The sequence below is a fragment of the Diceros bicornis genome, chromosome 20, assembly GCF_020826845.1.
Source record: "Diceros bicornis minor isolate mBicDic1 chromosome 20, mDicBic1.mat.cur, whole genome shotgun sequence".
Lineage (NCBI taxonomy): Eukaryota > Metazoa > Chordata > Mammalia > Perissodactyla > Rhinocerotidae > Diceros > Diceros bicornis.
This window is the reverse complement of record NC_080759.1, coordinates 34,826,677-34,847,767: the sequence shown is the minus strand read 5'-3', so window position 1 is coordinate 34,847,767 and position 21,091 is coordinate 34,826,677. Positions and strand designations below refer to the sequence as shown.

Below are 21,091 nucleotides of genomic sequence, written 5' to 3'. Positions count from 1 at the left end.
GCCATGATTTTTTTGCAGCAAATCATTTGTGTCTCTTTGAACTTGCAAAATGAGGATAGGAAGAAGAAAAGCAACGTAATTGTAACTGTGATAGGGTCAGAGAGGTAGTGGCCAACCATTCTTTCAAAGGACTCTGCTGGAGGCAAGACTTCGGTGGCACTGCTTCCTGGGAATGAACAGTTGTGGAGCTATAAGGGGCCCGATCCGTGGAAGCCACACTTAGATGTCCTACTAGCGCTGCTACTGGGAGTGCAGAGGGTACAGGTTTTTCTTTCTCATACCCAGAAGAACCTGCCTTTTTTTTTGGTTTGAAAATCCTAAATTTCTGCACACTCTGTGGCTAAGCATGCATATATACTAGACCATTATACAATAGTGAAAATTCATCTTCCAAGGTATCAAAGTATAATTTTCAAAAAGTTAAAAAAATAATTCTCATACAAACATGTAGTGAGCACATATTAAAGATGTATTTAACTCATTAATAAGGAGACAGGCAAGATGGCAAAGCTGGTTCAAAGGCATATAAACAAAATTTATGCAACTCCAGTCAGTGAAAAAAAAAGAATGCTGGAAGGAGATTGCTAAATTAGATACAAAATTAGTTAATGTTCTACAGAACAATAAAATCATAATCTTCAGAGTTATCATCTCTGCTGGACACAAATCATTTTCATGTATCATCTCTACTGGACACAAACCATTTGTACCCTCTCTGTTTTCTGCATGTTAACACCAAATTTTACCGTGTCTAGGCCCTAATCAATAGTAAATAATAATCAAAGTTACACCCCCATAGAGTCAGATAGGTCATGTTAGATACTAAAAAGATACATAGTTTTTCTTTTGCCTGGTTTCTAAGTTTTGGATAAATTTTCCTAACAAAAGGTTCACAGGAGGGGAAATAATACATCCATTGGTATTCCAAGATATCCAAAGTATGTCTTGAGTGATTGAGGGAAGTGGGGGTGGTAGGGGAGAGAAGAAGGAAAACAGATCCAGGCTCCAGAGATTATTGTTTTAAAATCTTCTAACTGATTGTGGAGGCTTCGCCTGCCCAGAAAACAATAAACCCTGCCTTGAGCATTTTGACCTCAGGTCTCTTGCTAATGGAGATTGGAATAATGCCCTTCTTCACCTATTTCAGCTGCTGGTTAAGCTCTATAAACTGCAAAGGCATTTCATCAGGTTGGCTGGTTCATTCACTCATTATAGCTCACTTCATTCATTCATTCATGTCCCAGGCACTGTGTTAGGTGCTGGTGATATAGCCAAGAATACAGAAACATAGTTTCTGCCCTCAGGGAATTTATATTCTGATGGTGGCTGAGATAAGCAAGAAAAGAGTAAACAAATCCACAGAATATTAATGAATTGTGAGAGTGGTATCAATAAAGGAAGTAAACCGCATTCTGTGATGGAGAACAGTAAGTGGGCCGGCTTTGAGTAGGTTGATTATTGAGACCTCTCTGAAGAGGCAGCAATCAAACAGAAGCCTGAAGGTGCCAGCCATGGGCAGAGCCAGGGGAGAGCTGTTTCAGCACTGGAAACCTCAAGTGCACAGACCATGAGGCTGAAGAGTGCCTTGTGTGTTCCAGAACATACCTGAAGTCCAGTGAGCGTGAGAGTGGGAAGCAAGGCAGAGAGTGACATGAGGAAAGACTGGTGAGGGGGATGGAGACAAGATCATAAAACTCTCTGCAGAACATAGTAACAAATTTTGATTTTCTTCTAAAAACAACAGTAAGCCATTAAATAGTTTTGTGCAGTGGAGCAACTCGATTTGTATTTAAAATTATCATTCTAAGTGCTACATAGAGAATGGATTATGGGGAGCAAGGATTAAAATAGGAAGACCATTTGGGAGTTCACTGTGGTAGCCCAGGCAAGATATGATAAGGCCTAAACCAACATAATGACTGTAGAGATGATGAACAGTGGATGGTTTTGAGATGTACTGTGAGGGTAGGAGCACTGTGGGCCTTGCTGTTGAATGTGGAAGATAAGAAAAGGAGGAATCAAGAATGACTCCTAGGCTTATGCAATGGTACAAAAGCACTATTTACTGACATGGGTAAGATGGAGGGTTGGGGTATCAGGGGAGGCAGAACTGAGATGATTTGGGCAGGGAGTAATCAAGAATTCCATTTTGGACTTATTAACTTTCCAAGTCTGAGCAGACTGTGCACGTTCAGGTTGAGATGTCAAGTAAGCAACTGGATATGAGTCTGGAATTAAGGTAAGAGGTCTGGGCTTGAAGTATCAGTTGAGAGTCTCAGAATGTCAAAGATATGTAAGTCTCAGAGAATAGATGCAATTCCCAAGGGTAAAAGTGCAGAGAGACAAGAGGGCCCTGATCTGAGGGACACGTATTCATATGTAAGAGCTAAATAAACAGTATAAAAGGTTCAACATTTCCATGTTCCTCCTAACTTTTATTGAAACCACCCAACCATATCACGATTTAGTCTTTTTCCACTGTGGGACATTCTTAGTCACTGCCGTAAATCTGATTTGTGTGTTACTAGATGCAATGACTGTCAGGTGATTCCAACTAGCTACATCTCAGGAATGTTCTGCATCTCTCACTTGACATCACTGAATTCCGAAGAAAATAATACAGAAATATTATTTTCCTTCTCAGTGGGCTTCTAAACACCTTTCTGGAACTCTCTTTCTTGTCCTTCAAGAGCTCTCCCAAAGAGAGGAGGTAGGGAATGTAAGGATACAGGTGAGAGGAGTGGAAGGGAAACTATTCCTTACCTCTTCTTCTTCAAGTAGAATGAGCCGAACCACAACAATGTGAATTGCATTGCCAATGCTTGGGTTATGGAACAACCCAGTGACCTAGAGTCAGAAATAGAAAACCATTAGCCCACATGAATAGATAATAGATAAATGCCAGAGGAGGGAAAAACAGCATTGTGAGGCACTTAAAATAAATGTTATCTTATAGGTCAGGAATTTTTGGTGGAGTGCAAAGAAGTGTGAGATATGCCCCTGGCCCAATCCACACTATCACATTTAAAGACAACCTTTCCAAGGTGATGTACTGGCTGTGCGCTTGAGGGATTGGTGCCTTTCTTCTCTTTGACCCTTTCCCTGACCCAGGGTCTTCCTCTCTCTTATTATCAGTTACTCATGCAAGTATCTTTCCCCATCTCAACAGGACTAACACTCTCTGCAAAGGCAGAAAACATTAACAATGCAAAAGGGAAGCTTGAAATTAGGGGTCATTAACTTTATTCCAAGTCTAGCTCTATCTACCTTGAGGAAGTCATGTTCTAGTTCTTTGCCTCAGTTTACCCATTTGAGCACTAACATAAATCGGTGAGATAAAGTCATACTAAAAAGATTAAGTCACTTGATAAATAACTAGTAGAAAATGTAAATGACAAATTACAAATTTTCCTAGGATACACATTTTTAGGATAAACATTAATTTGTCCTGAAATTCCATCCTTAAATACTTCGGCAGCGAGTAGATTCATATATATGTGTTAAAAGGACAATAAAAGGTCTCTCCTATTTTTGGAGAGTGGAGCATTTCTAAGGATATCTGTTCTCCAGCTGCCCCTCCCCCATGCACTCCAACATACCATGTTCATGATGGTGAGGATATAGGACTCCACGTTCTCGCTCCCATGGTACTCAATCATCTTCGTGTCGGCGACCACCAGCGTCTCCACCCACCTCTCTTTGCTGATAGAGCGCCGAGAGAGGCTTCTGCTTCGCAAGGTGTTCCTCTCCCACTTCTCTCGCTGTAGTTCTAGCTTCTGGGAGGTGCCAAGACTATCTAAACATTAAACAGAAGATAGTGGGCTAATTCTATATATCTCTCATCTATTACTCACTGATGTTTGTAAAGATGCAAGGCCGTAAGTTGAATTTATGTTTAAAAATGTATGAACGTAATGTTCTTATATACATGACAGAAATGGAAGAAAGGATCAATTTAAATGAATATGACCGTGATAACTGAAATGTGAATCTTACAGGGAGGTTCAAAAGTACTTCTTTGAAATAATTATTTCCTATTTCATTAAATAGGTTCATCACTATTAAAAAGATATTATAATCAAGAATAGGAACTTTCTCTTTCTTCTCTTCTCCTCCTCTAAATTATTCAGTGCCTACTGTGTGCAAGGCAGTGTAATAGGCTTTAAAATGCCAAGTTGTTTATCTTCATGAACCTATGAGGTACATACGTCTATCTCCATTTTGCAAATGTGGAAATTGATGTTTAAAGTGACTGGTTAAATAACTTCCCCAAAGTCACACAGCCCATATAGTCAGTGGAAGATCCAGGATCTTCTGTGCTCTAAAGTCATGCATTTTAATATACACCACACTGTCTCCTGCAGAGTAAACAAGCATAAAACTGGAGAACATGGAAACTGGAAAAGCTGCATGCGATTCAGAACATCCCACTTCAAGAAGGTATAGAAAGAGCTGGAAAAGATCCAATGCAGGACAGTGCAGTTATCAGGGTGCCTAATAAGTTTCAGCATGAAAAAGATTTAATATATGAGGATCATAGTTTGGAAGGCAAAACCTAGGAGAGACTATAGAATCATGAAGAAAACTGCAATCATTCTCAAAATCCCTGACTACTGTAACTAGGGAGCACCTCCTTGAAACTTGAAAGAGGTCTATTTAAAACCAAATGGAATAAAGTGCTACTTCACACATCGGAAAGCTTAACCCAAGTGGTAGTCAAGTCTAAAAGGTGTCGATGGGCTCAGAATGGCTTAGGGAGTTGACGAAAGATGAATTTACCAGGAGAATAAATAAGGAAAGAAGGCTGGGCTGACGGAGAAGCGGAGTCTCAGTCTTTGAAGACTGCTGTCAGGAAGATAGCCCCGCACCCCGCCTTTCTCCTTCTTCAGTACCCTGGACCCCTGGCAGGGGCAGAACACGGGAGCAGAGTAGCAAACCTCACATCTCCTTCCTAATCTCTGGGGATGGCCATCCAGCCTCAGCTTGAATACTTCTGGTAGTGAGGCACTCACCCCCTCACAGGGCATCTTGTTCTGTTAGGCAGCTCTCTCCTGCACAGAGCTGAAACCTCCTCTCTGTAATTTCCACTTATTAGTCTGGTCCATTTCTTTGAAGAATCTAGAACAAGGCCCCCTCCTGAGGCCCTGCCTCAGACACGGAACTGGGACAACTAAAACCACATCCTCCCCTCTCCCCAGAGTGCTTTCTGGGTTGTAAAGTTGATTACACTGATTTGCTATGTGACCCTTCCCGGTTCCTCAGTTCCACTGTCTAGAAGTTAGAAATACTGAGTAATATTTGCAAAAGAAATGAGACATATCATATGTTTAAATAAATTCAGATTCTATTATTGTGAGTTTTACTTGAAAATAATAAAGCTGTACTTTGATATGACTTTCTAAAAATAATCCAGGCTTATGTAAGCCTTGGAGGGAAGTCCTGGGAAGGCTTACAAATGGGGAGATGGTTAACCCCTCATCTGTGGCAGAACAACTTTCTATTTTCCTTCTCCACTTATTTTGCATGGACAAGTATGACTTCCCTCAGAAATCTCCAGAGATTTCATCGATGGTTTCTAACTCTGCACCCCACCTATCCCTTGTCTATCACTCTCTCATCCCGTTTTGAAGCTTATGGAAACGTTTTCAAACTATAATCTGTTTCCAAATCTCTCTGTGTAAGCCAGGGAGCAAACCACACTTGAGTCCCCATAGGGTCTGTATTTCTGGAAGGGGTATTAGTAGACTGGGCCAAGATGAGGAATCCTATCAACACAAGTTAGATGTCATCCTCTTCTCTTAATCCCCTCCTGTCCTTGCCATGTGGGGTTGAATCTCCTCCAAGTTGCAAGGATGCTCAGTGCTCTCCATGAGCGTGTGTACTTGGGCAAGCAGCAGATAAGCTTGCTTCACCCAGTGCCCTCACAAAGCCCTCGATAACTCGGACCCCTCCTCTCACTTAGCCTTGCAGGCTCAGTGTCCCTTTCTTTGGCACTGGTTCTGTTGTATAGGCTTCAGCTCACTGCAGTTAGCAGAGACCATGCAATATGCAGCCCCTTTGTTAAAGCAGAACTTGTGCTCCAGGCTGCAGCCTTGGGTCCTTGGCCGGCTATGGTTCCCCTTCCTCCCAGGCCCTCAGGTAGCTAAGGTTAGCAGCTGGCAGCAGGCAGGCACAGGTAAGAAGCTGGTAGAATAAAAGGTGATTTCTCTGCTTCTCTCAGTTCTTTCTTTGTTTTCTCACTTCTTCTGTACTTCCCCTCTTCTACCTTCTATCTCCTCAATGTTGGGGAAGAGAGTTCAAAGAAAAACAAAAGATATCTCTAAAGCCCATCAAGTTATTTTCACCTTTCCAGCAAATGGTCAGGTGAGTTACTCAGTCAATGGTCATGTAGGAGGAAATGTGGAAATGAGACATGGGGCCTGGTAAAGACAGATGCCTGTTTTAACATTTTCAACAAGACCTACACTAAGTGCTTGCTAAAGGCCAGATCCTATGCTAAGCACTTTATGCACAAAACCTCATTTACTTGTGCCAGCAAATCCATGAGATAAGTCCTAATATTATCACAATTGTAAAGATGAGGAAACTGAAGCTCAAAGACATTAGGTAACTTTCCTGAAGTCACATAGTAAATGACAGAGCCTAGATCCAGCACAGTCTGTCTCATTCCACTACAGCAACAACAAACATTTTGAACCAGGCTGTATGTGCAAGCCCTGCTCTACCTTCCTATACACAGAGGCAAAGAAGTAAGTGACATGATCCTCACACTTATACAATAGTCAATTTAATTGTGGATAACACAATATGAACATATGAAAATGTCATTATCAGGTTTCAAAAATTCCCAAGGAAAGATACGTCAGTTCAATTATGGATAGTGTCAGAAGTCTGCAGAAGTGGTGGGAGTTGAACTGGGCCCTGATGGGACCGAGCTGGGAGAGAGGACTATATACAACTGGGCTGACTTCGCTGAGTCCTGATGAAGTCATCCCAGACGTCACAGAAGAAATGTTTCTGCTTAGAAATTTTGGAACATACAAGAAGCCAGCCCTACACATTTGTCTTCAAGGCCTGATGACAAAGCCAGCTAGTTCCTTAGGAGCAAGTGAGGTGCTGACGACTCTGGGAAGCTCTCTGCCACACTGTCTTAGTCTTAATCTGCTCAGGAAGACATAACAAAATACCATAGACTGAGCGGCTTAAACAACAGAAATTTATTTTCTCATAGTTCTGGAAGCTGGAAGCCAAGATCGGCCAGCATGGTCAGGCTCTGGTGAGAGCTCTTTTCCTGGCTTGCAAATGGCCGTATTCCTACTGTGTGCTGACATGGTCTTTCATCAATGTGTGCATGTGAAGAGAGAGATAGATCTCTTCTCTTTCTATTCTTATAAGGCCACCAGTCCTATTGGACTAGGATCCCACCCTTATGACCTCATTTAACCTTAGTTACTGCCTAAAAGCCCTATATCCAAATACAGTCACATTGGAGTTAGAGCTTCAACATAGGAAATTTGGGGGGACACAATTCAGTCCACACCACACACACACTCTATTTAGAGATCCCTCGTGTGGGCTGACATAGTTTCTGGGCAGGCCTCGGTCTGAGTACTTTCCATACTGCTGTAATTTCCTGTTACTTTAGGAGCTGTCCAATTACGCTTTAAGTACTTCAAGGGCCAAAAGGGCATCTCCTTTAGCTTTGTACCCAGGGTCCAATACAGGCACACCTCGGAGATACTGCAGGTTCGGTTTTAGACCACTGCAATAAAGCGAATATCACAATAAAGTGAGTCACACAAATTTTTTGGTTTCTCAGTGCATATAAATTATGTTTACATTATACTGTAGTCTATTAAGTGTGCAATAGCATTATGTCTAAAAAAGCAATGTACATACCTTAATTTAAAAATAGTTTATTGCTAAAAAATGCTAACCATCATCTGAGCCTTCAGCAACTCGTAATCTCTTTGCTGGTGGAGGGTCTTGTAAAAAAAGCAACATCTGTGAAGTGCAATAAAGCAAAACACAATAAAACAAGGGATGCCTGTACCATGCGTGGCAGACAGTGGTCCCCAATAAATGTTTGGTGCATGGGTGAAGGAAAAACTGAAAATGAATCGGAACCAATTTGTGAATCACGAATAAGGAAGAACTGTGAAAGTTGTCTACTTTTCCCCATGAGAGGACTTGTTTCAATTAGAGAATTCTCCACACTGAGACTGTGAAGGGTCTGTTTTAAGGGGAGAAATCCAGCCAAATGAGCAGTTTAAGTAAAGACAATTTCCAGTCCTGACTCAGGACTGACTTTCATAAACCTGAAGCTAAGGAAGTGCAGCTATCTGTCCAGTATTTGCTGAGATATCCAGGACACCCTGTGCACTAACGTAGCAGAGGCCTAGAGATCCCTGGGAAATATAAATAATTGAGTATTTTTTCCTTCCCAAAATGCTTTAGGCAGCTCTTCACAAAGTCCACAGTGAATACAGAGAGCGGAAGATGCTGGAAATCACAAAGTTTCCTGTACTCGAAGGGGTGCTTTTTAGCATGCCAGTAGCTTCTAGCACGGGCAGTGAAGCCACCTCTTCTGCTTAGGGAATTGCTCAAGGCTCTCCCTCCTGCCCTAATTCAACTTTCCCTCATCTGGATTCTCTTCTGCTGCCTCATACTCAGATTTCCCATAGAGAAGAAGGATTTCTGCCTAGCCTGTAAAGATCGACCACTAACTGGAAATTGCCCACTAACTATACCTACTGCCAGGTTTGAGGCCCAGCTTCCCCCAAGAAGATCCTCTCAAGTTAATCTTCTCCAGGCCACGCACTATAGCTTCCAGGCTAGTGAGACCCAGTACCCTCACTCCCACCTTCCTGCCACCAGTGACTGAGGTTTCTGAAACACCACAACTCAGCAACACAAACACTAACAGCCACCTCTGATGGAGGGCCTGTCAAGAGCCTGACCTGTGATAAATAGTTTTTTGGATTTGATCATTTATTCTTTAATTCTCAATAACTATATGAGGTGAGTCTTATTACTGTCATTTTAATTTATTTATTTTTTTTTCCCCCCCAAAGCCCCAGTAGATAGTTGCATGTCATAGTTGCACAGCCTTCTAGTTGCTGTATGTGGGACGCGGCCTCAGCATGGCCGGAGAAGCGGTGCGGCGGCGTGTGCCTGGGATCCGAACCCCGGGCCGCCAGCAGCGGAGCGCGTGCACTTCACCACTAAGCCACGGGGCCGGCCCATTATTACTGTCATTTTAAAGTGGGAAAAATGAGATTCAGAAAGGTTACAAAATGTGTTCAGAGTCTCATAGCCAACAGACGAGCATTTCAGATGAGTCAGTCTGAGTCTTCTTTAGATTTGTGGCGTGGAGATGGGGGTGGGGTTCCTGGGCATCACTTGCCTGGAAACCACAGTGTGGGGAGTGGAAAGAATCAGCTCAAGAAGATCATATAGGGGAGGAGCAGGACCAGAACCCAGCTGACCCCAGAGCTCTAAGTCCCCACCAGTCCTGAGCAATGCTTGAAGGAAATTTGTATAGGAGAAGCTCAATAGTTCATGTGTGACCTTTGGATACTGGCTTTCTGGAGACAATGTCTTGCATCTCTTCTATAACCTCTTGTATAATCTTCTCTTGTATAGAAGAAGCTCAATAGGTAATGTGTGACCTTTGGATACCAGCTTTCTGGAGACAATATCTTGCTTCTCTTGTATAACCCAGACAAAAGCTACCCAGAGAAGATGTCCTGGACCCAGGGTTGGTGGCCAAAGATATGGCACCAGGAAAAAAGCAGGAGAACATAACATTTTCAGGCTGATGGGGCTTGAATAGCTTCTGTCCAGGCCCACTGTTGACAACTGCTCACTCCCCATCCCTGTGAGCCCGGCCTGAACCACTTCAGCCCTGAGTCACTTGCAAGCCCCACGACCTTGGACAAGTGTTCTCACACCCCTCCCCCATCATGTAATGAGGAAACTGAACTGAATTCCTTCTTTTAATATTTATTTTAGTCACAGAACCCTTTCTTCAAAGAAAGATTATGCAAAAAGCAAAGAAAAGAAAGAATCCCAAAGCTGCTGTGATCATTGGGATGTGGCAGACGGCCCTCAAGGGGAATTGCACATGGCATGGCTTTAAACCACCAGATGACACTATTTTTAAGGGTCCTTTTAGCTCTGGTGTTCTTTGAGTTGAGCAAACACACCTTTCCACTGCTCATGCATAACTATCAGCAGTTTGCTGCTATCACACACTTGCAACCAGACCCCCTTCTTGGCAGAACACTGTGGCCTTTCCCAACAGAGTTGAATGTCAATGCTGGTGCCCATATACATTAGCAACAATGGCTGAGCTGCCAGAGGTGTCCATCTCTTCAGGCCAGCTTTGGGTAGATTTGAAGTGCCTCAGCTCATTTTAATTTTTAAAAAAGTTTACCTCATTCACTGTGAACCAAAAATATTTTTACATTTAGGTAATAGACTATCCATTTTTCAAAAACTGGCCACTGTTAAAGTCAAAACAGCTGTCTTCAAAGAGAAACAAGTGAAGCAACATGAGTCAAAGTGTTAGTAACCAGAAGATGTCAAAAGCTAGTACTCCCCAGGTTTAGGGGTGTGGAGAAAAAGTATAAGCACCTGAAAAAATCAAAATGAAATATGGTCCCCAAAGGCTGACTGGTCCTGCCTGATGATGCTCTCACTTCATCCAGAATATGTCAAAAAGGAAGAAGGAAATGACGGATCATTTTGGACATGTGAAACTTCTCAAAATAACAACGTAATTAAATCAAGTATAGATAAAAGGGATGTATTAAGATCCCTCCAGAGAGTCAATAATTAGAATAAGAACTTATAGAACAATTCGATCCATTATTATTTTATTTTAAATTATCTATTTCATTCACTGCTACCACTTGTAGTGACAAGCAATTCCACTGATTTGAGATCTTATCCCACACACTTTCTTTCCCTTCCTCATCCTCTGATAGAAATGTGCTGATGCATTTCTCACAATGAAGACCAGATGCGGAGGAGGCAGCTGGGGGCAGAAGAAAGACAAATAGAAAACGAAATAATCAACCGAGTGGATAATGAGTCCCAGCATGCCTAAACATTGATAGAACTCTGTGACACACTTTCCTTAGCTTAGTGACTGAGAGACTGGTGAATAACTCAGGGACTTTCACACTTCACCCAAGGCACCATGAAAGGCTTCCTATAGTCTCCAAGTCCTCAGTGGCGAGCTCTCCACTCACACAGTCATCATAAAGGCAACTAAAAGTGTTCAAAAAGAAGTTAATCCTGCAGTTACATTTTCACGAAAGGTACAGAAGGCTCTATCAGCCTGTGAAAGACTAACCATATTGTGAATCTCCAAGTGGGGAATTTAGTGCCATTCACTGTTTCCCAAGCTTTCTTGGGACTCTTTGTTTCCAGAGCTCCTATTAATACTTAGTGTTTCACGGCACATCACTTGGGAAATATGGATTTTAAGGAATCCTAGCTCAGGAAAGATGTTAGATTAAATGATTGCTCAAGTCTCTTCAGACTATAAGAGTCTATCACCCTATGATGATCTGTCAGGAAATGAAGAAAAACAAAAATCTTGTCCAGGAGCTCTGGAGTAGGAACAGAAACTCAGGGTACTATTTCTTCAAGTAGCGTATGCTGTCTTCTTAGGGTCCTCCCTGGTCTTAATGAAGGTTTACATCTTGATGGACCAGAAATATCTATTACTTAAACAGAGCCACTGAGAAAGTGGGAGAAACAGGAGAGGAGGACCTTGAAGAATGGAAGTCTCTTCCATCTGTGGGGAGATGGGTGATGGACCAGCATCCGATCATCTCACATTTACCTAGGCTGGTCCTGAGCTTCAGCAGGACCTTCCAAGGAAAGATCCACCCCAGAATTCCATATCTACCTCCCTACACATTCTGGCAGTACTTTTAAAGATTGCTGAATTCTCCAAAAATAGCATTTGCTCAAAAAATATGTTGCAAGCTGCTTAACAGGTTTTTCTTAATGCTCACGTGGATCTACAGCCGACTGTTGACAAAAGAAGGAAAAATGAATCAGTGCTATCCAAATAGATCTAGGCCACTCTAAGGTCGTGGGCAACCTAAGGTGAGTACCCTCTCGGTGTCCCTTCCCCATTTGCCTAGGTCCCTTCTCAGTTGTTTATATCAAGTCCTTAAAACTACCATATCAAATACTGAACATGCCTATGGCAATTTGTACCTGCCTTTATAGTGACTGTGTCAGACCACCAGTTGTCCCCAATATTTGTTCTGCCTCCTTGATTTTGTTCTGGCCTCCTAGAATTAAGACTAAATTTCCCAGCCTCCCTTGCAGCTAAACTCTGTCCAATGGGACACAAGGGGAAGTGCTGCATGTAACTTTCAGAACTTAAAGGGAAGGCATAGGTACTTCTTTTCCTTTTCCTCCTTCCTGGCCTGAATGCGGATGGGCTAGACAAGGAAGCAGAAGCCTGATGCCAAAGAAGATAAAACAACAAGATAGAATACAGACAGTAGAAGGAGCCTGAGTTCCTGACGATTTTAGAGTTCCATGCCAGCCTTGGACATTTTATCTCCAAATTTCATTTATGTGAGAAAGAACTAAAAGTCTATTTTTCAACTAGAATGGAAGAGGGCTATTTTGTCTGTTTTGTTCACTCCTTTATCCTCAGCACTTAGAATATTTCCTTGCATTTGATAACAGTATTTTAAATAAATAAATCTTATGTGGCGTTTTCTTTTATACATAAACACATATAATCCTGAATGACATGATGACTTAACCACCCCCTCCTTGTTTGGAAGCACTATCTCTTTTCATCCATAACTCTCGGGGGTGGGTTGCTTTCACCTCCAAATGGTGGCATTTGATCCATCCCCTCAGCTCAGCAAGTTGACTGAGTACAGAGTGGGCTCTCTTTTAATGTCCCCACTCTGTCAACAGCAGGAATAAGACTGATCCCCCAATGGCTCCCAGAAATAGTATCTTCAGAAAGGCTATGTGCCCACTTTTGTTCTGGAGAAAACAATCCCATGAGTCCTATATATGGTCTCCTTAAGAGATGTGAAGCTACTAAGGTTTTGTGGAGAGGGGAAGAAAACACTATTCATGCTTCAGAACCTCAATTCATGTGCACTTTTAAAAGAAGCAAGAAAATTCTGGGTGATACCTACTGGACTGCTCATTTATTAACACTGCCCACTGGCGTCAGAGGCTCAGCATGTCTGTTAGTAAGAAACCTAACAGGCAGCCACTTCTGCTGCTGCTACCCCCAGATCACACATAACTGCTTGATAGTTCATTTCACCAACTTGACTCCAGGGCATAAGTAGGTCTAAGCTCTTCCTGAGGCCCCAGAGTCCCTCAGAAAATGAACACCCTGAGTATTAAATGTTACCTTTGGCAAGACAGCAATAGTCAAGCTGAAAGTCAAGGGTAAAGAAATCTTTGAGCATGCTAATCAGAGAAATATATTACAGAGACCTTGAGAAACCATCTGCCCCCTCCTTGGGCAGACCGTAACAGAACAATTCCACTCTGCTGAGACAATTTTTAAAGGTGAAAGAGACCATATTTACACACGTATGGGCATATTACATACATACATGTGTGTGAGCATATTGACAGTTCTTTCCCTTTACTTAATGCTTAATTTCACACCAGTATAACTTCTTGCATGCCAATTTATTATAAGTATAATATTTATATTGATACAGGTTTCAAAATGTTCTGTGTTCCTCCTAGCATACATGGCCCTCCTCTACCCACAACCTAGGCCAAAATAGATACATTTGCTTGCAATTTTCCTCTGTGGGATATTTTTTGTTGGTTAGTTGGTTTGCTTTGGTTTCTAATACACCCCTTCACTGAGAATGACACTTTTTCAGAGTTTTGGCTTTATGCAAGTGTCTCTTTCCAGCTCTTAATTTTTTTTTTTATGTGAAATTAATGAGCTTTTTTTTCTTTGAGGAAGATTGGCCCTGAGCTAACATCTGTTGCCAATCTTCTTCTTTTTCTTTTCTTCTCCCAAAGCCCAGTACATAGTTGAATATCCTAGTTGTAGGTCCTTCTAGTTCTTCTATGTGGGAGGCTGCCTCAGCAGGGCTTGATGAGTGGTGAGTAGGATCCCATGCCCAGGATCCAAACCCGTGAACCCCGGGCCGCCAAAGCAGAATGCGCAAACTTAACCACTACACCACCAGGCTGGCCCCTACTTTTTCTTTTTTAATTGAGGTCATGTTGATTTACATCACTATATAAATTTCAGATGTACATCATTATATTTAAACTTCTGTATAGACTGCAAAAGAATGAAAGTAGACCATTATCTTACACCATATGCAAAAATTAACTCAAAATGGATTAAATTCTTGAATGTAAGACCTGAAACCATAAAAATCCTAGAAGAAAACATAGGCAGTATGCTCTTTGACATCAGTCTCAGCAGTATCTTTTTGAATATCATGTCCCTTCAGGCAAGGAAAACAAAAGAAATAAATAAACAAATGGGACTACATTAGACCAAAAAGCTTCTGCATGGCAAAGGAAACCATCAACAAAACGAAAAGACAACCTACCAACTGGGAGGAAATATTTGCAAATCATATATCCAATATGGGGTTAATATCCAAAATATATAAAGAACTCATACAACTCAACAACAAAAAACAAACAACCTGATCAAAAAATGAACAGAGGATGTGAACAGACATTTTTCCAAAGAAGATATACAGAAGGCCAGCAGGTAGTGAAAAGATGTTCTCTGCCTTTCATGAGCTCAGAAACTTGTCCTCAGTCCCCGACATGTGGGCTCTTAAAATCCAGAGTTCAGAACTCCAGGGAAGTTCAGCATTTGGTTAACCTCTGGTGTCTGCATTCTCACCTTTTCTCCTCTTTCTTTTTTCTTTTTCTTTTTTTTTTTTTTTTTTTGCCTCTGAGAACTTTGCTCACATTCATGCCCACTCCACTATCTGCATTTAAGGAAAAGAAATATTTTTTTAAAACTCTTTATCCACAATTTTTAAGTTTCCCATACCAGAGATGGAGGTTAGGGGTTTCTAGTCTACAATATTTTTGTGTCATTTTTTCATGATCAACCTCACTATATTTACAAAATAGTGTATTTACTTTACAAAAATGTTTTGGTTAAGTAGGAAATGCTGTAGAGTCTAGAGTTTCCCAATGTGTTATAAGAATCTCTTTTCTAAATAGTATAAAGGCACTAAATGCATTTTTTTCCCTCTGGCACATGATAGACCTGACAAAGGAATTCAGGGCAGAGGGAAACTCAGGAAACATAAATTATAATCCTGGGGGACATTATATCGGCCGCAATCATAGATCACTTTGCTCTTGTGACGAGTGCCAAAAGGAGAGACTCTGCAGTTTGCTTTTTTCTAGTAAAGGTCAGAATGATATAATTCTTGTTATGAACCAAAGGCAGGATTTTATCTATTATCAAATGTAGCAAATAAAGAATTTGCCACTGTAATCTCTTAGCTCAGAGCTCTGTGTTTCATTTAATTTTCTTCTGCCTCGGTCAGCCTGCCGTTTTGGACAGCATCTCCCTGAGGGGGAAGCCTTTCTTTACAAGGAAGAACTGGCGCAGTGTCTCAGTCATCTGTGTAACTCAAGACTCAGCACTGAGCCTAGCATCTTTTTTTTTTTTTGTGAGGAAGATCAGCCCTGAGCTAACATCCATGTTAATCCTCCTCTTTTTGCTGAGGAAGACTGGCCCTGGGCTAACATCTGTGCCCATCTTCCTCCACTTTATATGGGACGCTGCCACAGCATGGCTTGACAAGTGGTGCCTCGGTGCACACCCGGGATCCGAACCCGCGCCGCCAGCAGCAGAGCGCGCGCACTTAACCGCTATGCCACGGGGACGGCCCCAGCCCAGCATCTTTTAACACGCAATAAATATTTGCCGAATGAGTATATGGATTCGTTCACTTAATATTTATTTGTGGGGTTGGGGTGGTGTACAGAGCAGTAAACAAAACAGAAAAAAAATAGTATTCACATTTAGTGAATCTAATCTGAATTTTATCATTCATTCATCAAACATAAGCCCCTTTGGGCCTGACTTTGGGCCAGTAACAAAGATGAGTACTCTAGAGAAGCTGGAAGTAGATAAACAACCCAAAGGGCTCATTTGGGCTCCACCAGACTCATTAATTTGTAAATGCTGAGCTGTTCTTAAATAGGTGACTGAAGACAAAGGCAACATCGGGTGTGACAGGACACTGAGCCCTTCATAGGCCTGAGGACAGGTTCCAAAGTCACCCTGGGCCTCCCTCACACAGGATGGGCCCGGCTGAGGAGCAGACGCTGGTGAAGGACCATGTTAGGATCTGGCAGGCTCCTGAGTTCCCCTTCATATAGTCTCTCCTCCTTGCTCTGGGGAGGAATTACCTACCTGAACGAGAGTGAGTATTTCAAACGCTGAAGGAGTCAGGGACCAGAAGATGAGCGATTATCTGGAAAGTTCCAGCAGGAGGGTCTTGGGGCAAGAGAAAGTCACTCACAGAGAGAACTAGAGGCCAACTCTGCAGAGCCAGGGCCACGATCCAAGACACCCAAGGCCACAGCTGATGGTCAGGGACTGGTTCTGATGGGAGATCTGAATCCCACAAATACTGAATTTATCCTTTCCCAATCTTCCTTGAGGGCCACCTTCACCCATGCAAGGCACGTGTCATTCAACATTAAGGCTTAAGAGCTATCATGTTAACTTAGTCATTTATTTCTCCTTCCCAGCCTCTACACTTTTCTCAGCCCAGTTACCCACCTCTAACTCCCAACCCCCAAGGTACAATGCTAACAACAAACGTGCACACATGTCAAAATTGGGCAAGTTTGTTTCCTAAAGGGAACACTATTCTGGAGTAAGGTGCTCTCCTGCCTCCAAGGGACCAGGGAACCCACAAAATAACAAGGCATTCCCATTTCAGCTCTGAAATTTCTTGGAAGCTCATTAGAGAAAGTGAGATGGCAGGTAATATTTTCTATGTTACCTTTATAGTTGGAAAAATAAGCTTTAGAAATATAGTGAAGACCCTTTATTTTTATTTTCTTCACCACACTTTTATAATTTAATAGCAGCATTTTTCTGAGTTTCTTCCCTAGTTCTCTTGTTAACGTCCGGCCTTTTAACCTAGTAACCAAAAGCTGTTCACTCCAACCATCTAATGCTCCCCTAGCAACAGCAATCACATAATAACTTACATAATTACCGAGAAATATAAATCTACCCAATTTGTCTATTCATCCATTTCCTGGTTCTCCAAAGGCAGAGAAATAGACCTGGGGGGAAATGCAAAATCAAGGAGGAAAAAAGGAATTACTCCCTCTAAGTAATAAGCCAGCCATTCTTCTATGAGGGTATGTGGCTGGTAAAGAGCTTTGAAAATATGAGCCAGCATTTCCATTAATGAACTTGAGATACAAGAAGTATAAAAGGAGACAATGAACTTGGCCAGATAAACGCACTTCCTGGGGCAATGGAAAGAACACCGTGGTCCACAGAAGCACAGAACAATACACAGCACCAGCCACATGTGGCGATCGAGCACTTGAAATCTGCCAAGTCGAAACTGAAATGTGCTGTAACTGTAAAATGCACCCTGGATTTCAAAGAATTGGTATGAAAAAAAAAAAAGAATGTAAATTATCACATTAATAATTTATACTGATTACATATTGAAATAATAATATTCTGCATACCTTGGGCTAAGTAAATTATTACAGTTAATTTCGCCTGTTTCTTTTTCTTTTTCTTTTTTTTTTTTTCCTTGGCTGCTAGAAAACCGAGAATTACACATGTGACTTGCATTTGTGGCTCACATAATGTTTTTATTGCACAGCACTTGTTTAGAGCTCAAGGCTCTTGGATATTAATCCAGGGTCTCCTGATTATTTGCTGTTTTATCTAAAGTCTGACTCACAGAATTGCTGCAAGGAAGGAAAAAATTAGAATGTGAGATGAGGGTCAAGCACACTAACCGCCACGTACCGGAGCCCCGATAAGTGTTATTTTGTCTTCCTCAGTCCTGTCTGCAGCTAAAGATATGATGTTCGTGCCAGGTTGAAATCCTAGTAGTTCCTCTCACTTTCAGTTAAGGTTTATTGAATTCCACTGACCAGGGAGAGCCATGACTTGAACCAGCCTGGCTGCCTCATCCCTGCCCTTGCCTTGTAAAATATCTTAGTTCCTCACCCACTAGAGCAAATGACAAGGAAACAGCACTCAGAAGCAAGTAATTTTTGCCTATCGTGTTTCCATATTCTTTTTTTAGTGAGGGGCAGAGAGAGAGATCAGTAGGTTTTGACACTGAGATTTATTCTGAAAAGTAACTTCTTGCCCATCGACAGATGAATAGATAAACAAAATGCAGTATATACACAACAATGGAATATTATTAAGACCTAAAAAAGGAAGAGCATTCTGAAATGTGTTACAACGTGAATGAAACTTGAGGACGTTATGCTAAGTGAAATAGCCAATCATAAGAGGACAAATACTATATGACTCCACTAATACGAGGCACCTAGAGTAGTCAGATTCATAGAGACAGATAACAGAATGGTAGTTGCCAAGGGCTGGCAGGGGAGGGAAATTATGAGGAGTTATTGTTTGACTGGTACAGAGTTTCAGTTTGGGAAGTTGAAAAAGTTTGGTACAGAGTTTCAGTCTGGGAAGATGAAAAAAGTTCTGGAGATGAATAGATAGTGGTGATGGTTACATGACAATGTGAATGTATTTAAGGCCACTGAAATGTACTCTTAAATTAATTTAAATGGTGCATTTTATGTTGTATAGATTTTACCACAATTTAAAAGATGAATTAAAAAAAAAGAGTAACTTCCATGGTAGATGGTGGATGTTGAAGAGAATACAGATCCACCCACTCTCCTGCACCTTCTATTTCTACACCAGTAAGTCCCACAGTGACTTTTAGGTTCCTAAAGAGACTCAATCACCAATCACTGTTTCACAGTCACTAAAGAGTGCTTATGAAGGCATTAACATTTCAACAAATGGGGTTATCAAAGTAAGACTTTTCTCAATAAGCTTCAATTAACATTTTAATTAGCCACAAATTCCATTTCCAAAACATTCCAGTGAAATGAAGTACGACAATAACATTAATTGGAAGTTCTTTCCCTGGACCTCTTCTTGACCTTTGACCACAGCCTGGCTGATCCTGCCCTCTGTGCCTTTCTCCTCCTGTCTGGGGGCTACAATCCATCCATCAATGCTAACAAGCCAGCCTGGGCTTATCTTCTATGCCTCTGCCCACTTCTGCTGTCTTGAGGCCATTAGAGTTCCCTGGGCAGCTCTTCTTGGCTTAATATTGTCAACTTGAGATATTGTCCTCTATAGATCCGCTTGTCTTTTCGCACTATACATATCAAGCGTCTAAATGGTGCTCTCTAATCCTCCACCTAACTCCTCGTTTGTTAACCTAAGAAGGCAGCTCTCATCGCGCATCTACCACATATAACTCCTCTCTGAGTGTCACTTTAGGTCTCCTGGCTTTAGAGACAGGGACTCTGAATTTTCTCTTGTCAAAATTGGGGTAGGAATTCCATATACTTAAATGGTGATAGTTAATTAGGCATAAGGTATTGTGCACACATTCAGAACCTGCCAGGCCCACCCTAGCCTCTCTGGGGACAGAAAAAGTATAAACTATAGTTCTTAGCCTCAAGATGCTTTCTGATTAATTGGAGAAGAAAAAAACCAACAGAAAGAAACAATCATACAAACGATAAATGATTAAATGTCGCTAAGTGATGACAGGAGTTTCGAAGGAAAAGAGATGAAGGAAAGCTGGATTCAACGAGCACCTGCTATTTTCCAGTCACCATGCCAGCCCTGACATGACAGACATGAATAAAATCAACTTTACTTCCATGCAGGCACTCTGTCTCGTTAGCAGATGGAACAGAAGTACTTCTCAAGGTAGTAAGTGGGTCTTTCGGGGTGAGAAGAATGTAACCAGACAGAGGAGAGAGTAGAGCAGATGGGGTAAGCAGGATGAACAAAAGTGAGGTGAGAAGGACCGATCCTGTAGCCTTTTGAGAATTCAGAATGGCCTGGATAACTCCAAACTGCCTAATCCTAAATTATTTTCATTTGCCGAGGGATTAGGGGACATCAGCTCTCCTTTATAATTACGTTATACTTTGTTTATTAAAATGAGCTTGTATTTCTGAACCTATACAAACTGAGATGGCAGGAGGAATCTGGAGTGTCTGCAAAAAGACTGCACGTGAAGCTCGGCAGGGATTCTGATTTTGCCGCAAAGACTCCATATAGTGGGCATTTCCCATGTCCATAACTGAGTAGTAACTCGTCATGGTTCCCAGCATATGAAGATGATACTGAACAATGCCAATCAGATAAGCTAAAAGAATTTGAAGGCAATGAGTGAAACTTGTTCTTCCCAATCAGAGCATGTACCTTAACACAATCACAGTTGCCTTTCTTAACATCCTGGGAGTGGGAGAGCAGGTATTACCAGCCCCATTTTCCAGATACATCAACTGCATTTTAAAAAGCTTAAATTAGGAAGCATAGACCCATAGATCAATGGAGCAGAATAGAGAAGCTAGACATAGACCCATACGAAGATGCCTGACTGATTGTTGGCAAAGTGCAAAACAATTCAATGGAGGAGATGCTGGAGCAATGGGACATCCACAGGCAAAACAAAGAAAAAATCAAACAAAAAAACTTGACTTAAACCTTAATTCTTATATAAAAATTACTTCAAAATGTACAACTGTATAGACTTAATCATAAAATGTAACACTATAAATTAGAAAAAATAGGAGAAAGTCTTTGGGATCCAGCACTAGGCAAAGAGCTCTTACAATGATTTTTTTATCTTAGATCACTCATAAAAGAAAAAATGGATAAACTGGACCTCATCAAAATTAAACACTTTTGCTCTGTAAAAGCACATGTGAAGTACAGAGTTTCACTTTGGGATAATAAAAATGTTCTAAAGTTGACTGTGTGATGGTTGAACCACTCTGCGCTGCACTAGAAGCCACTGAATTG

The 21,091-nt window shown here is 41.5% G+C and overlaps 1 protein-coding gene across 2 annotated transcripts in view; it reads right to left on the bottom strand.

Annotated features, from left to right (window-relative positions):
* ADAMTS12 (ADAM metallopeptidase with thrombospondin type 1 motif 12) overlaps positions 1–21,091 on the bottom strand; it is a 315,991-nt gene that overhangs the window by 131,327 nt on the left and 163,573 nt on the right. For both annotated transcript variants that reach the window (XM_058564273.1, XM_058564274.1), the window contains exons 4-5: positions 3,600–3,796; positions 2,764–2,847 (exon numbers count right to left, since the gene is read on the bottom strand). In XM_058564273.1, the coding sequence (XP_058420256.1) occupies positions 2,764–2,847; positions 3,600–3,796 (281 nt within the window). The remainder of the gene's footprint in view (positions 1–2,763; positions 2,848–3,599; positions 3,797–21,091) is intronic.